This window comes from Erpetoichthys calabaricus, chromosome 5 (assembly GCF_900747795.2).
Source record: "Erpetoichthys calabaricus chromosome 5, fErpCal1.3, whole genome shotgun sequence".
NCBI classification, from domain to species: Eukaryota; Metazoa; Chordata; class Cladistia; order Polypteriformes; family Polypteridae; genus Erpetoichthys; species Erpetoichthys calabaricus.
Genome location: NC_041398.2, coordinates 86,232,014 through 86,250,266, shown reverse-complemented (window position 1 = coordinate 86,250,266; position 18,253 = coordinate 86,232,014). Strand labels below are relative to the sequence as shown.

Here is an 18,253-nt window from a genome sequence, read left to right as displayed (position 1 = left end):
ATTATAATATAGTAAAAATTAAATACACATATAATAATAAAATTTTTGTTAAATTATGCCACCACTACAGCTGCATGGTGTACTCTTTTCAAGTAAACAAATCTATGCATATTTTGTAATTTTAAGGATTCAAATTAAGTTATAGCAATTATTTCACATATACTCAGTTGAAAGTTTTAAGGTACATCCCCACCTTCACACAAATTCTACAGTCCAATATGCCATGTATCACATGCTTATGGTGCTATTCAATTGAGCGTTAGCATTGGCAAAACAAGTGACCTTGGTGCCTTTATACATTTTTATACACAGACTCTTGAAAAAAATAGCATGTAATACTACATGCAAGTTATAAATATGTAGTGTATTTTTTACCTTTTTATCTATATAGGTGCTCAGTTGGAAGAAACACTTGTAAATGTACTGAGGCTGTGTTCGGCATTTATAAGACAAATTCGCTCAGGGAGCATTATCATTGATGCTGAATTTTTAAAACAGCCCTCTGCATTAAATGTGGCTGATGTTATACAAAAGCTGAAGTCTGAAATGAAAACAATAATGCCAGCTGGGAATTGTGTAATTGAAGAAATAAAAGAAAAAGAACATCATCATCCAGAGCCTAAAGTTCAAGGTATGCTTATGATGCATCTTATTCATGTTGCTTTATCATCTTTCCAAAACGACGGCATGTAAGAGTTTGAAAAACCCAGTATAAAAACGAATGTTCTATTTTCTGTTACTTTCAAAAATTATATGAGTTGCTTTGTATAAGTTATTTTTACATTTATGGAGAGGTAGATTAAAGTCTAAAGAATGTCACATTAAAAAGTGGATAACCTCTTTGAAACCAATTTTTACATTTTGATCTGAATACAGTTTAGTGAAAGTTTGTTTTTCCATATTTATGAATAGCATGAAAATGTTTTTTTAATAAGCACTGATAACAGTAGTATGTGAAAAGTTTAATGCAGATGAAAAATGTTTTGGATATTTTGAGTAATTTTAAGTTATGGCACTATTCCTCTTTAGTAATAGAAGTATTCCTCTTTACATTTGGCTTTAATCGTGTACTGTACTCTCAAGCACTTAGATTTTTAGAACAAAAAAGCAGGTGAACAAATTAAAATTGTAATAAAAATTTATCAGCTTAATATTTTATTTATCTTTTATTTAGAAATGGACCTTGCATTTTATACCTTGCAAATGTTGAAAAAGGAACTCGGCAGAATGAAACATTCAAGGTTAGCCGAGGTGTTGGATTTTCAGAATGCAGAGGAAATGATATCACGGATTATAAAAGAATCACAATCCTCTACAAAAGTGTGCCTTTTGTCACAAAATGGTAATATATATATATATATATATATATATAAATATTTAATATATGGCCTCAAAGCTAATGTGGGAGATGTTCAATAACTAAAAGGGCAGGCAGGTACAAATGACCTCATTAGATCATTAATATTTATGAGCTAGTTCCCCAAGACTGTCAAATTTTGGAAGTAGATACAATTCTAGCGTGTATGCAAAATATACTGTGAGACTTCTGAACTCTTTTGAGACCCTTCCCAATGGGACGACACGTAGAACCACAACTCGCAAAAGAGTGGTTGCCACGTCTGTTAAAGGTTGCTTGTCCATTGCCAAGGCAACCACAGGTTTGCAGTATCGAAGATACAACTACAAGCTGACCGCTGCCATGCTCAAAACTCCAGTCACCCAATAGGTGATGCAGGGAACATTATAACTTGGCCACTGACCTGGCCCCAACCCTGCCTGTTTGCTGTGCCTGTGTTTAGTAGAATGATAGATCCTGCTACAATAAATAACCTTGCTGTTCCTGTTTCAAGTTGAATAGTACTTAGACTCAGCCTCCTTTTAGGGGTGCAAGACGGCATCACAATACATAGACAGGAATTCTGGAAAAATAAGTGTAAATTGTAAATGAATATGTTTAAGCTTAGAAAAAGTGACCAGTGTGTGTATGCTTGTATGAATATGTAAAATGGAGGCTTGGGACTTAAGATAAACATGTTTTATGTTTAGCCAAAAGTAGCTTAATCAACAATCAACCAGACCATGGGATTTTATCAGTTGTCTCAAGCTTTGACTGATACAATATCTTACATAAGGCATTTTTATTATGAAAAGGGGCAGTCAGAAAAACCCTATAAATTCAAAGGATTTTAAAAAGGCACTGCCAGAGAGTCATCACAACTGCCAAGACTAGGAGAGAGAGAAACAACTGCCAAAGAGAACACCACTTGGTCAGACTTGGCCACATCCAGACTGCCACTTTGCTCCCAAGCATTATGCCTGGTTTAAGAAAGCAAACACTGCAACAACCAAAGCCATAGCCACCTGAAACAAAGCTTGCTGTGTGTCCCTGATTTGAATAGTTCAGGTTGAATGTTTTCATATCTGACATTTACACCTGGTTTTTCCTTCAAATAATCATAATTAATGATTCAAATAGTTTGAGCATTTATTTGCTAAAGTTGTCCTGTTTCTTTTCCTGACATTTAGCAATGACCAATGATTGTTAATGAAACAAACTGTGTCCATTTACATATTGTACTCTCAGAGGTAGTAATTAGCCCTTGGCTTCTGTTAGACTGTGTAGCCCTTTCAATGGTAGCCACTGGAATATGAAAGCCCAGCAGGAGTAACCATTCTTGGATTTTGCTCAGGTATTCTGAAGTGCAGCCCTTTCAGCGGAAGTAATCTGAAAATGGATCAACAAGCAAGTGAATCCCAGCAGGGATGCCTCGTGAGTGGAATGGCTTCTAGTTGAGGTAGCTAGCCTTGGCCAGTGTTGAGATATTCTTCCTTTGTATTTGAGCTTATCTCTGCTGAGTGAATGTTGAATAGGTAGTTTTGCAGGACATATGTGTGAATCAAGGCTAACAGTTTAGGCATTTCAGTATTAACTTGTCCACCATTACAAAAAGAACCTTAGAGATTAAAGTGCCTGTCCTAGACACTCTTACACCACAAAACAATGGCACATTGCAAACATTTGTAGTAATATAATACATTGCGTTTTTCATTCTAACAAATGGTGCATCAGAAACATTTGTAGTAGTAAAATGCAGTTTTCATTTCAACAGATGGCACATCACAAGCATTAGCACTGCTTTCACAAATCCCATACTAAATGCCATATAATGTAGACATGTCCCTAGATGGACACACAGATAAACAAACACATACAGACACTTGTCATTTTATTAAGGTGAATTAAGTAAGATTTGTTGTCCATATTGTTTGTTTTTCACATGTGTTAAAAGATTTGCCTGGATGCAGTCCTGTTGGAGAGAATATTAAATATTGGCACATGTTGTACTGTATTGTATGTTTGGAAAATCAAACAGCTTTTAACAAGTTTAGTATACCAGTGGTCATCCCTATGAATTAAACACAAAGACATTTTGACCTTAAAGGAAAATGCAGAAGCATGGACTTTACACAGTAAGCATTGAAACTGTTTATCTAGTGGCACAACTTTTTATACTGCATACTGAACCTAAGCAAAAGCAATGAGATATTTTGCAACCTCCCCATAAAGTACAAAAGCAAAAGTTTCCATTTTTCAGGAATGGACATACAAAGCTAAGTGTTGAATCTGAGTTAGTAGAGGGGACGTTATCAACTATGCTGTTTGGTATCGTATGCCTAGTCTTGTTAATCTGTCTGCTGAGTGGCATTGTGCTGAGTTGATCAAGATGCTTATTTCTGACATTTATTCTACAATTGTGCACATGATTTTGGAATCTTTTTTGCAAGATTAAAAAATACACTTCATTATCATTGTTAAAAATGTCTCTTTTTTATATGTTAAATTATAAACATACAGCACATAACCAATGATTTGAAATACTTTGCTGCTAATCTAAAGGCTTCACTGGATCCCTGATGTATGGTCTTGGTGTAACTAGACGTATCATGGTTGTTGTACATAAAATATCACAAGAAGCATTTTTTGACAAAAGAATGTTTTGACTTGCAATAATGCATTTACTTCCACTTACTTTCACTGAAATGCGTGATCAAAATTGGCACCTTTTTAGGAAGTGTGGTTTAGAATAAATGTCGATAAAGAAAACATTAAAGCATGTTATGTCTGACACAAAGCTTACTTAGTAGTGCTACAAATATTGGAGCTCTCTTTATGTGTATGTTGAAATTTAATAACTATAAAAGTTGTAGAGTTACTGGTAGAAAACTATTTGTCATTTCATTTTCACAGGAAAGGGAAAGAGTTTCATTCTAAACCTGTTACTGCTTATGACTGCAGACAATGATGAAGAATATCAGGAATATATCAAAAACAATGAAGGCATCCTTCCATTAACACAGGTATGCTCTCCAACTCTAAAATATTTCCTGCCAAAAGCACGTTATACATTTCTCATGGAAGAGATTCTGAATTAAGAATACTGCAGGATTTTCTTTCTTAAAAATCCCTATATATACAAATGTATGAATATATGTATATCTATGTTGTGAAGATATAAGAAAGAGACAACACTCTCACGAAGTTTTGCGGTTTTGCCTTCCCTGTCTAGTGAAAGGTCCAATAGTCTTACTCAGACTCATACATTCAAACATTGAATTACAACCAGGACAAAGGTATTAGTGAAATAGTCAGATTTATATAAGGGACGGACAGGAAATTTTGTACAACGGGTATGACGGGAAAATCCAGGAAGTGTCAGAGATGATATGGAATCGTGGAGCTGGAAGTGATGTCATCAGAACGAGACAGAAAGGAGGTAGTGGTTGTTGTAAACACTGAAGGGAGATCAACTCCAGGTCTTCGTAAAGGTTTCTTTACTAGTCTGTTTTCCTGCTGAATAAAAAAGAAAGTTGTTAGTACTCTGTTCCAATCCCGTTTTCTGTGAATTATCATGCTCCGTTGAGCCAGTCAGCTGCTCCCTACTCGCGTGTGTGTGACACGACCCCCCCTCCTCAGCCCAGACCCATCGGGTCAGGCGACCCGAACTGAGAGGTCAAAAACCAGAGAAAGTGCATTGGCATTACCTTGGAGAAAGCCCCTGTGGTAAACAACTGTGAAACAATATGGCTGCAGGTCCAAAAACCACCTTCAGGGATTACACTCCCTGTGCATGGCCATCCACTGTAAAGCGACATTGTCCGTAACCAGGGTAAATTCTCAACCAAGCAGGTAGTACCGCAGTTGGGTCACCGCCCATTTAATCGCAAGGGCTTCCCGTTCTACCGCTGCATACCTTGTCTCCCGGTCTAACAGTTTCCGGCTCAGGTACATCACGGGGTGTTCAGCACCATTGATACTTTGGCCTAGCATGGCACTGAGACCTGTGTCCAAAGCAACGGTCTGGAGAATAAAGGGATAAGAGAAATCAGGAGTCCTCAATACAGGTGCTGAAGTAAGGGAGTTCTTTAAGCAACTGAATGCTAGTTCTGTTTTTCTTGTCCCATACCTCATTAAAAGGGGCCCTTTGTTAGATCAGTCAAGGGCTTCTCTCTCTGAAAGCGAGGTACAAACCAACAGTAGTAGCTCGCTAAACCAAGGAAAGCTTGTACCTGCTGCTTGGTTATCGGACGGGGCCATTTTGATATGGCATCAACTTTGGAAGACTGGAGTCTAATGGTTCCCTCGCCTACCAGATAGCCTAAATACTTGGCTTCTCTTAACCCAAAAAAACATTTCTTAGGGTTAATGCGAAGTCCAACACATGCCAGCATCGACAAAACTTTATAAACCTGCAGTACATGCTCGTCCAATGTGCCAGAATAGAAGACTACGTCATCCAGGTAGGCGGCACAATAAGAACTGTGGGGCTTTAGCACATTGTATACCAGATGCTGGAAGGTCGCTGGTGCCCTATGCAGTCCAAATGGGAGGACCTTGTATTGCCAGTGTCCACTTGCCGTGCTAAATGCTGTCTTTTCTTTTGCGGACTTCGTTAAAGGAATTTGCCAGTATCCCTTTGTCATGTCAAGATTTGTCAAATAGGGTGCATTTCCCAGTGTATCGAGGAGTTCATCGACTTGGGGCACAGGATATGCATCGAACTTGGAGACCTGGTTGAGTCGCCTGAAGTCATTACAGAATCTCCTGGAGCCATTCGGTTTTGGGACGAGGACAATGGGACTGGACCAAAGACTGTGGCTTTCCTCAATTACATCCAGATCCCAAATCCTCCCGATCTCCAGCTCTTCTTCAGTACGTTTTGCCTCGGGAAGGCGATAGGATAATTCCCGGACGATTACCCCTGGGTCTTTCATTATGTCATGCTGAATCAGGGCAGTCTGGCCAGGTAACTCGCTAACTACTTCCGGCACTGATAGGATGACAGATTCCAGTTCCCTTCTTTGTTGTGGTATAAGATCTGAGCCAAGGTTAAAGCATGTTTTCCTAGAGAAAAGGGAACGGTGTTGGCCGAAGGGGGACCCCGAGTCCTGGTCCTTCCATGGCTTCAACAAGTTGCCATGATAGACCCACTCGCTCGGTCGTCAATTTGGTTGTTTGAACAGATAGTCCACAAGTCCCTTTCTCTCCTTAACCTCAAAGGGGCCTTGCCAATGGGCGAACAATTTGGAGTGGGAAGTAGGTACAAGCACCATCACACAGTCCCCGGTATGAAATTGTCGGAGGGTACTGCTTTTATTATAATGCCGGGACTGTGTTGATTGAGCCTTCTCCATGTGCTCTTTTAGAATCGGTCTGATTTTGGCCAATCTATCACGTAACTGCGCGATATATTCTAAAATATTGGAGCTGGGTAAAGCCTCCGCCTCCCAGCCTTCTTTTAAAAGATCCAAAATACTGTGGGGTTGTCGCCCATAAAGTAGTTCAAAGGGGGAAAACCTAGTGGAGGCTTGGGGTACCTCCCGGTATGCAAAAAGCACAAGTGGAAGCAACTGATCCCACTTTCGTCCATCCTCACTGACTACCATGCAAAGCATCTGTTTCAACATCTGATTAAAACGTTCAACCAAACCGTCTGTTTGTGGATGATAGACTGACGTTTTAAGATGCTTAATGTGAAGTAACTTGGCAACCTCCTTGAACGTGTCTGAAGTAAATGGGGTTCCCTGGACAGTGAAGACTTCCTTTGGGGTCCCCACTTGTGAAAATAGCCCTACTAGTTCCCATGCAGTATTTTTTGAATTGGCCGTACGCAGGGGGACGTCTTTTGAATACAGAGTAACGCAGTCAACCATCACCTTGCATCTATTTATTAAAATCACACCCATGTTTGGTAAGGAAAAGGGATTGGATAAAGCACAGTACCTCTGTCCGTGGGCCCAGGAACAGTCCATTGGCTCTGTGGATAGAGGACAAGAGGTCATTATGTGCCCCAGCTCCCCACACTTGAAACAGCGTGGGAGACTGGGTGTTTTTCTTTCAGTTTGGCCGAAGGCTCTGAGGGCTCATGGGTGGGCTCGGGAGTAGCGACACATCCTTGTCGGGTTCTGCAAGCAGGCCGTTCAGGTCCCCCCGTTTTGGCGACCACCATCTGACATTTATATAGGTGTCTACGGACCTGCTGGGTGAGGTATTCTGGCATTGCATTGATCAGTGTTTTGCAGGCTAGTTGCTCTAGCACTTGCCTGGCCTTATTCACATCTGGCCTTAGCCACCTGCTGATCTTGCCCCAGATTTTAAAAGCTTGAACTCTAGGAGGTCTGTCAACATTGAACCTCCAGAGTGTCCATTTCCTTATCTGCTGGCCTGAAGTGATGCTGTAGCATTTAATAGTTCGCCTTTTAAGGTGTTGTAGTCTGCGGCCTCCTCCTTGGGGAGATCATAGTGCCCGCAGCACGTTGCCCTTCAAATATGGTGCAAGTATGTGGTCCCATTCTGCCTCGGGCACTGATTATAAGTGGCTGTCCGCTTGAAAACTAGTTGATGTGAGCCAATATCACCGCCCTCCGCTAGTGGAACTAATAGGGGAGGGGGAGGCTGAAGAGCCTCCAGTCTTAGCACTCCTGCTGCAGTGAACCTAGCCTCTGCCTCAGCCAATTGGGTTCTTCTACTTGAAGCTTTACAGTTTGCAGCTCTGTCAGAATGGTCTCCAGGACAGTACTCAGGTTTTGTTCTTCAGTTATCCTTCCTCGAACAATTTACACAATCCTGCTGACAATGCCAATCTATGAAGTTATAACAAAGAGACAACATTCTCATGAAGTTTTGAGGTTTTGCCTTCCCCGTAAAATGAAAGGTCCAATAGTCTTGCTCAGACTCGTACATTCAAACATTGAATTACAACCAGGACAAAAGTATTAGTGAAATAGTCTGATTTTTATAAGGGACGGACAGGAAATTATATACAACGGGTATGATGGGAAAATCAAGGAAGCGTCAGAGATGATGTGGAAATGTGGAGCCGGAAGTAATGTCATCAGAATGAGACAGAAGGGAGGTAGCGGATGTTGTAAGCACAGAAGGGAAATCGACTGCAGACCTTCATAAAGGTTTGTTTACTCGTCTGTTTTCCTGCTGAATAAATGAGGGAGGTGTTAGTAATCTGTTGCAAACCCATTTTCTGTGAATTATCATGCTCCCTGTATGATAATGTATATGTGTATATGTATGTATGTTTGTTTATATATATATATATTTATGGATAGATAGTATGAGGGGCCGTTCAGGAAAAAAAGATTGGTTCATAAATATATACATTGGTTTCAATATATATATCGGCTCGGATACATTGGTTTGAATATATACATTGGTTTTAATACATCCGTTCAGATACAGTATATATATATCGGTTCAGATATATACCCTAGGTTCTTGTCTATAAGCCGGACTCATGTATAAGCCGGAGACCAAAACTCATACGAATTTTTAAAATAAAATCGTATCATAGATAAGCCGGACTCATGTATAAGCCGAACGTACTATAACCTATAACTAATAGAAGGGAGGGAGGTCAGTGGTCTCACTCGCACCCATTTAATTTCTTTAAGGGGGGAGAGAGTGTGAGATATTGGCGTCTCTCTCACTCCCCGCATGGCGCGGTTGGAGCGGCCGGAGCGCGTTCTTTCTGCTCTGGGCGTCGCCGAGTCAACACGCGTGCGTAGCGGTCATTTAAATTGTGATTTTATATGTAAGCATATTTAAATATATATCGCGGATTTTTTGCTGGTTCGCGGATTTCTGCGGACAATGGGTCTTTTAATTTCTGGTACATGCTTCCTCAGTTGGTTTGCCCAGTTGATTTCATACAAGGGACGCTATTGGCAGATGGCTGAGAAACTAGATTGCTTACTTTTCTCTCTCTCTTGCACTGACTATCTGTGATCCTGACGTATGGGGATTGAGCAGGGGGGCTGTTCGCACACCTAGACGATACGGACACTCGCCTAAAAATACTGAAAGATTATCTTCACGTTGCTATCTTTTGTAAAGCTGATTCCTGAAACGACATGCTGCACAGTGCTTCGCATACTTAAAAGCTCGAAGGGCACGTATTGATTTTTGACTGAAAAACAAACTCTGTCTCTGTCTGTCTGTCTCTCTCTCTTCCTGCTCCTGACGGAGGGGGTGTGAGCTGCCGCCTTCAACAGCTTTGTGCCGCGGTGCTTCGCATACTTAAAAGCCAAACAGCACCATTGATTTGTTTGCTAGAGATTGTTTTCTCTATCTATGTGACATTCTGTGCTCCTGACACACACTCCTTTGAAGAGGAAGATATGTTTGCATTCTTTTAATTGTGAGACGGAACTGTCATCTCTGTCTTGTCATGGAGCACAGTTTAAACTTTTGAAAAAGAGACAAATGTTTGTTTGCAGTGTTTGAATAACGTTCCTGTCTCTCTACAACCTCCTGTGTTTCTGCGCAAATCTGTGACCCAAGCATGACAATATAAAAATAACCATATAAACATATGGTTTCTACTTCGCGGATTTTCTTATTTCGCGGGTGGCTCTGGAACGCAACCCCCGCGATGGAGGAGGGATTACTGTATAAGCCGGACTTATGTATAAGCCGATATTCTATTTTTTCATTTTCACAACTTTTTTCCTTAGATAAGCCGCGGCTTATAGACAAGAACTTAGGGTACATTGGTTGAGATATATACATCAGCTTGAATACATCTGGTCAGATATATACATTGGTTCAGATACATTGGTTGAGATATATATAAATTGGTTTGGCACAGATCCGTTCTTATACTGTATATATATATTGGTTGAGATACATCCGTTCAGATATATACCGTATTTTTCGCACCACAAAGCGCACTTTTTTTTCCCCAAAAGAAGGTTGGAAATGTCTTATGGTGCGAATATTGCGTCACAGACCATGATGTGTATGACCTGACAAAACTCACTGTTACGTTACAGGCATTCCCTCTGTGCTTGGAGGAATGTTAGACTCATTGACTCGGCATCTAATCCTTGCGTGTGTGTGAGTTGTGAAATGTAAACAAATGTAAACAAAGGCAAGATGGTATCGACATCTCACGAGGGAGCGAAGCGAGTGCAGAAAACAAAGTACTCAGCAGACGATGTTTTGCGCATTATCACTGAGTCGGACTCTGATTTTTCAGAATCTGATTTTGTTGAGAGTGATCAGGAGATCAAACAAGACAGTGAGGAACTGGCATCAGCTGATCAGGACGCCAGCCGATGCCGCCCCAGCTGAGCATATTCGTGCAGCCGATGCACCTATGGCAAGGTTCGTGTGGGAGGAATACCTAGACATTGATCCGGGGAAGCCAAACTGGCTACCGGACTTCACAAGACAGTATGGCTTGCTGTTGGACTCGACAGATTACCAGCCGCTGAACTACTTCAGGCTGTTCTTTCCTGAAGCTGCCTCTTTTTTATTATTTTTTGCCCAGAGAGTTTATTGATCACGCCTATCACTTTCTTTTATGTGGGCATTGTTATCACTCTTTAATTTAATATTGTTTTTTATCAGTATGCTGCTGCTGGAGTATGTGAATTTCCCCTTGGGATTAATAAAGTATCTATCTATCTATCTATCTATCTATCTATCTATCTATCTATCTATCTATCTATCTATCTATCTATCTATCTATCTATCTTCAGCTACTGTCAGACGAGACAAACAGGTATGCAGAGCAATTTTTTGAATCGAGGGCTGTGCTTGCACCGCATTCTCGTTTTTCAAACTGGAAACCCACAACAAAACACGAGATGAAGGGCTTTGTGGCATTACAAATATAGATGGGACAAGACTGGCGATATAACTTCAGGGAGCATTGGTCCAAACGTGTTTTGTCCCCTGGTGGCTTTGGACAGGTTATGCCGCGTGATGATAGGTACGTGCTCCTGCAAAGTGATTGTGAGCAACTGAGCTTCATAAATTCTGACACTAGCGATGAGGAGTTCTTGGGGTTTCCATAAAACTAGAAGAGTGCTTGAACCTTAAAGTCTCTCCTTATTTGTTAATGACAGTGATGATGTTTCTTAATACCGCTGTTGAATTTACATGGTTGAAATATTATTCTGCTATATTTTATTAAACATATTAGTACACCATTTGGTTCAGAATATTTATTTTCTTGTTTTCCTCCTCTAAACCTAGGTGTGTCTAATGGTCAGGTGCGTCTTATGGTGCAAAAAATACGGTACATTGGTTTGAATACATCTGTTCAAATATACTGTATACATTGGTTGAGATATATATTGTTTGATATACATTGGTTTAGATATATATATTGGTTTAAATAGATTGGTTTAGATATATACATCATGGGTTTTACGGGCAGGCACAACGCGGAGTTTAGCATCTCCCTTTCGCTTCATCATTACTTCAACACTGTTATCATTATTGTGTATATTTTATACAAGTAGCATATGCCTGTCTATCGTGTTTTGTTTTGTAAGCCGTCTTGGTTGGGGGTCCTCGATTTCAAAGCACTTTTTTACCTTTCATTATTTAAAACATTCGCACAGATATCCGCCTCCTCGCCCTACTCCATCCCACCCCGGCTCATTGTACCCGCCTCACTCGCTCCCTCTTGTCCCTCCCATGACAGATTCTTCTCAAAAGCTGAGTTACCAGGAAGCATTGATAGCAACCGCAGTACCTCCCATTTTTTCACCTCAACAGACGCTGGTTTATCATTGACCGAAAGCTGCCCTGTGATTTCTGTTATTCTGTATTGGCAGCATTTCATTAAAGGGCAATCTGTTTCATCAAGGACATTAGTTCTGTTTGCTGAAAGGATGTTATGGAGGAAAACACTGGAATAGCGCTGTTTCTTCTGAATGTTTATAAGTGATCAGGGATGAGAATGATCAGAATACGTGCATGTGTACGTGTGCATGTGAGTCGTTTTGTTAGTTTTACTATAAAAACATTTAAACACCCGTTATTTGTGAAGTAGGGATATTCTGATCATTCTGATCCCTGATCACTGATCTGCGGTTGCGATCAATGCTTTCCGGTAACTCGGCTTTTGAAAAGAATCTGTCATGGAAGGGACAAGAGGGAGCGAGTGAGGTGGGTACAATGAGCCGGAGCGGGGCGAGGAGGCGGGTAGCTGTGTGAGTGTTTTAAATAATGAAAGAAAAAAAAGTGCTTTGAAATCGAGGACCCCCAACCAAGACGGCTTACGAAACAAAACGGGACAGACAGGCATATGCTACTTGTATAAAATATGCACAATAATGATAACAGTGTTGAAGCAATGATGAAGCGAAAGGGAGATGCTAAACTTGGGTGGCCGCGTTGTGCCTGCCCGTAAATCCCAACCAATGTATATATCTGAATGGATCTATCTGAACCAATATATATATCTGAACGGATGTATCTGAACCGATGTATATATCTAAACCAATCTATGTAAACCAATATATATATCCTAACCAATGTATATCAACCGATATATATATCTCAACCAATGTATGCAGTATATTTGAACGAATGTATTCAAACCAATGTATATATCTGAACGGATATATCTCAACCAATGTATATATATCAGAACGGATCTATGCAAACCAATTTATATATACCTCAACCAATGTATCTAAACCAATGTATATATCTGACTGGATGTATTCAAACCGATGTATATATTTCAACCAATGTATCCCAACCAATGTATATATGTGAACCGATATATATATCTGAACGGATGTATTAAAACCAATGTATATATTCAAACCAATGTATCCAAACCGATATATATATGAACCAATGAATATATTTATGAACCAATCTTTTTTTCCTGAACGGCCCCTCATCAGATAGATAGATAGATAGATAGATAGATAGATAGATAGATAGATAGATAGATAGATAGATAGATAGATAGATAGATAGATAGATAGATAGATAGATAGATAAACATCTCATCACCCAAAATGTCACCCTCTGTCTATGTGGATGGGAACTATTTTTATCCACTCTGTTCTTCAACCATCTTGTAACTTAAATTTTATTTCCATTCTCCATCCCTTCTAAATTCTCAGTCTACTCTGTGAACTATATTCCACACACTTTTTGATAAATGGTTCAAAAGTAGAGGCACTGTGTTTCTGATTTTGCTTAATTTTCATCATGGAATTAACGTTTACCATTTTTTAAGAAAATACTGTATATATTTGGTCATGTAAATTACTTGGCAATACTGTCTTAAGATAATACATTTCCTTACTAATGTGACAGACGTTTATAAAGTGCAAAAGTTCAAATTTAAAGGATATGGTATATATGCATTTGCCACACAAAATTGTGTTCTAAAGTTAAGTACTTTCTATAAATAAAAAAAAAAAAATCATGCATGTTCTGGTGCCTTACAAGGGAGGGGATAGGGTACGAATGATAAATTTAAAAACTTGCCAAATATGTCAATTTTTTAAGCCAAGACAGCTGTTGAGTATTCATCTGCACCTTCTGTGTTTCTGATGCAATGTTTGTGACCACAAAAAGAATCTAGAAATAATAAATTTATCACATATTTCTGGTACTGTTTTTCTCATAGTAGGGATACGTTTTCTATTTGCTTGTGCAAATTCTTCTATAAATACGGAATTAAATCAAAGCAAAACCAACCACGCGGCACAAACCTTTACTGTAATTTGGTCTGTCAGGAGGAACCACACCCTGGAAGGTGAGTGAAATGTTGTTTTACAGGAAGACTAAGTGCTCAGCTATCACGCATGGCTGGTCTATATTTAAAACAGCTGAATCTCACAATATTCATGTTTATTGGTTAAAAAATGATACGAATAAACTGTTTTATATGTGTGTCTGATCGCAAGATGCAGATCAATACTCAACAACTGTCTTCGCTTAAAAAATGAACATATTTGGTAGGTTTTTAAGACTTTTCTCAGTGCCCCATTGACTGCATTATAAAGCGCCAGTGCAGGTAAGTTATTTTTTAAAATGTATTTAAAACGATTAACTTTAGAACACAATTTCACATGGCAAATGAATATATTGCATGTATGTGAAGAAATACGACTTGAAAAATGCCAAACTTATCCTTTAAGTGTTCTACTTGCTGCAGGCTGTAAAATTATTAAGCTATCTGTTTATTTCCTGGAGCTTGTCAACAACTCTGTCTCACTTTCTGACATAAAATAATAGTAGTAGGGTGTTGTACCGTGTTACTCATTATGGATGCAAGTTAGTTGACAAACAATGTAACATCATGCATTTATCTGTGTGAGTATCACTAGGATATTATGCTGATTGAAATACAAGCTGCCCAGTCACTTTAAGGTAACATTACCAGAAATGCAGCACCTGCTTTGACATGGTATAATAAGTGATGTAATGTTTATTTGACTTAAGTTCTTTGTATTTCTGCACTGGTGACAATCAGAAAACATTTTTTGATGTTTTGCTGTGGGTTTTACTAATTTAATCATGTATCACGTGCTTTTCCTGGTCCACACTATCAGCAACAATTTCTAGCTCCTCACGGGATTTTCCCAAGTGCTACCAGACCAGTTGAAAGAAATAATCTCACTAGAGCATCCTGTCTGGTTGTACAAAACAATTGGATAAAATTTTCTCAATATGGAGAAACAGCAGTTCTACTCTAAAGTCTATGTTTTGCTGAGCTCTCACACTGTCGTGGAAAGTCAGCCCAACATCATACTCGTTTTAATTGCTTGCACGTGCAATCTCATTCTTTCAGTTACTACTCAGAGTTTGGTACAGAAGGACCCTTAATCTCCTGTTTTAGTCAAACTCTCAAACATCTCATCTCTCAGTCATGAACAAGAATCAGACGTAATTCATTTCTTCACTCGTGGACCTACTCACTATATACATTAAATGGAAACTGTGTGCTCTTTTACAGGACAGTGCCATGATCTCCAAATTTGAGGGCCTAATTCTTATCCCAACATTACACTCTAGTGCCAATCACTCCAGTGTGAACTTGAGATCAGTCTGATGAAACTAACAAGACAACATCATCAGCAAACAGCACAGATGTAAATCTTAGGTTTCCATACTAGATGGTCCCCAATCCCGATCTGCACCTTCATGTTCTGCTTATGAAAATGAAAAATGTGATAAATGACAAGACACATCTATAGCATCCCATGAATCCCATGAATCATAGAATCCCATGCCCACACTCAACGGACTTGACTTAATTCAATTAATGTAATCACACCTCTTGCTTTTCAAATAAAGAGGGACACTGAAGTGTCAAATCCGACATTTTTGTACCACCTCCCACAAGATACCATAAAGTATTTTTATAATCTCACAAAGGACAGGCATTACTGGCAAACTCCCATGTCTGTATAGACGTACTGAAAAGCAATGGCGGTCTTCCACTATTTAAAAAAGAATCGCAATATTCACTTGTTTAATTTTTAAAAATAATATGTTCAATTCTAATGGAAAAGATAAGTGTCTGGTCTATGGAATATGGCAGGGGTTCATAACTCTGATCCTGGAAGGCTGAAGTAGCTGCAGGTTTCTTTCTAACACTTTTCTAAATTAGTGATAATTTTTTGCTGCTAATGAACTCTTTTGCCTTAATTTTAATTGATTTGCTATTTATGTAAGACTCAGTCCCCTTAATTGTTAATTTTTTCCTTAATTAGGAGCCAAACAATATTGAGATACAAAACGAGTCAACACATGACCATCAACCTGTGTCCATCATACAATATCTGAAATATATGACTCCATCCCTTAGGCTAATTGTCAAAAAGTATGTACTCTCTCCTTTGGTTGTTTGAATTTTAAAAGGGTGTACTTACTTTCAAATTCATTTCATAGACTGAGTTATCCAATGTGGAAAATATTATTGTCTGTTGAATAAGCAATAATATTTTGATGTTACAATTGATTACTCTCCCTAAAATTGCTGTGGATCTGTTTCTTGGTCATTTCTCATTGTCAGATTACTTCAGCTCTGAATATCAGAGGATTTTATAACATGAATTGCCGCTTTTCTCCAACAATTTGACTTGGTTATTGCAAAACAGTAAGTTTGTTTGCCTAAATGACTCATTATGCTTTGGCTTCAAGAGATGGTATAGCTTTCTTGTGCACAATTATCCTTGATGCAAAACAGGATAAATGTTTAATTTCGTGATGTTGAAAAGCATCCCCAGACAGGTCATAAAACATTTGAATTGTTTTCTAGGTTTTGTGTTGTTTCTTAGATTGCAAAGTGATGTGGCAGCCCAAAGTGAAACAATGTTTAATACAGTATTTCAAAGAAAAGATGTGTCACCTTTCACATATAGACAGACACTGGCACCTATCTTCTTGTTAGAATCAGAGTCCTGTCTGTCGTTCACAGACAAATATATCAGTTTCAGTATTGTTGTCCACTGGTTGTATACTTGATCCAAGTTTCAATAAAGAACAAAAGATAGGTTTCACAATATTTGCCAAGATGTTGTGCAAATGCTCTTAGCTTACCCAGTTTATACCATAGGGTCTGTATTTTGCATAGTGACAGTTGGCAAAGACAATTTAAAGCCTTCATTCCAGCTTGCGGTCTGCCTGATTTTCCTTTCATTCAAATCGTGTGGGGTAATAGCGGTACAGGGAACTTTGTTTGCAGCTGGTGACATCCTGGCCATAGAATAGTGAACAGTGATAGCCCCACACATTACTTGTAAATTCAATGTTCAGGCATTGTGTGTGCTTTGTAGTAAATTGCATTGGCAATTAAAATAAAGTTTTACAAATACAGTTGTACATTTTTATAAAATAAGTGGCTTGTAACAAAATAGAAAAAATAAGCAGAAAGACTATTTATGACCTGCCACAATCTTTAATACTGAAGTCAATGATATGTTTTTTGTTTCTCTCTGTTTCACAAATCCTCACCTCTACCAGGAGCATCTGATGGGAAATTCAGAAATTATACCAGAAGTTGTAAGTGTTTTAATTTGGTTTTGCTTATTATCGCTAGCATGTAATCATCTGATTTTGATTAGCTTTATTACAACTTAGTGTTTAATTTAATAAAGATATCTCATGTTTCATTACTAATGTAGCAGAATTTACATTTATCATTCTCTGAGCAAATGGGTTTGCAGGATAGTGAATCATCTAACTGTTTCCTTCAAAATGTCCTGGATCATAATGAGATTCTTTCTCTAGCTTTTACATTACATTGGAACTATAGTACTGACATTCAAAATGTTTGAAGCTATTGTACAATTAACATTTAACCTGCTTACTTTTAGTATCACCTGATGTACAGTATCTAAACCTATGGCTATCAAGACTTTACTGGAGCTCTGACCCAACTTGTATTTTGTTTCATTTTTTGGAATTTAACAGTTTATTTTTTTATTTATCCTTTTGTTTAATACTTTTTTTTCCTGATCTTGTATTGACTTATTATTGTTTAATCAATCTATATATATAATTCACTAAGCCAGGAGACAAGTAGCTGACCATGGAAAGCACGCCGGAAGGGGTGTGGAGACAAGTAGCCGACCATGGAAAGCACACCAGTAGGGGCGTGGATTATATAATTCACTAAGCCAGGAGACAAGTAGCCGACCATGGAAAGCACGCCGGAAGGGGCGTGGATTCACTAAACCGCCGACAAGCAAGACGCCAATGGCGCACGCAGGAAGGAGCCACGCCCACCAACTCTTACACCATTGGATACGACGAAAAAATCACAGTTACGCCCACCAACTCGGACGCGACGCCTCGAAAAACATGCCGTCATTTCTGTTTGTCTGTGCCACATTCCACTTGCAGCTCTGAGCTACATTGACTTTTCATTAGTCAACCTCAGTGGAATCTTGGTTCACACAGAGGCAGCGC

General features: G+C 38.9%; 1 protein-coding gene across 3 annotated transcripts in view; it reads left to right on the top strand.

Annotated features, from left to right (window-relative positions):
- LOC114652763 (uncharacterized) overlaps nucleotides 1-18,253 on the top strand; it is a 363,527-nt gene that overhangs the window by 39,636 nt on the left and 305,638 nt on the right. For all 3 annotated transcript variants that reach the window (XM_051927768.1, XM_051927767.1, XM_051927766.1), the window contains 4 exons: nucleotides 392-631; nucleotides 1,175-1,342; nucleotides 4,250-4,359; nucleotides 17,306-17,344. In XM_051927768.1, the coding sequence (XP_051783728.1) occupies nucleotides 392-631; nucleotides 1,175-1,342; nucleotides 4,250-4,359; nucleotides 17,306-17,344 (557 nt within the window). The remainder of the gene's footprint in view (nucleotides 1-391; nucleotides 632-1,174; nucleotides 1,343-4,249; nucleotides 4,360-17,305; nucleotides 17,345-18,253) is intronic.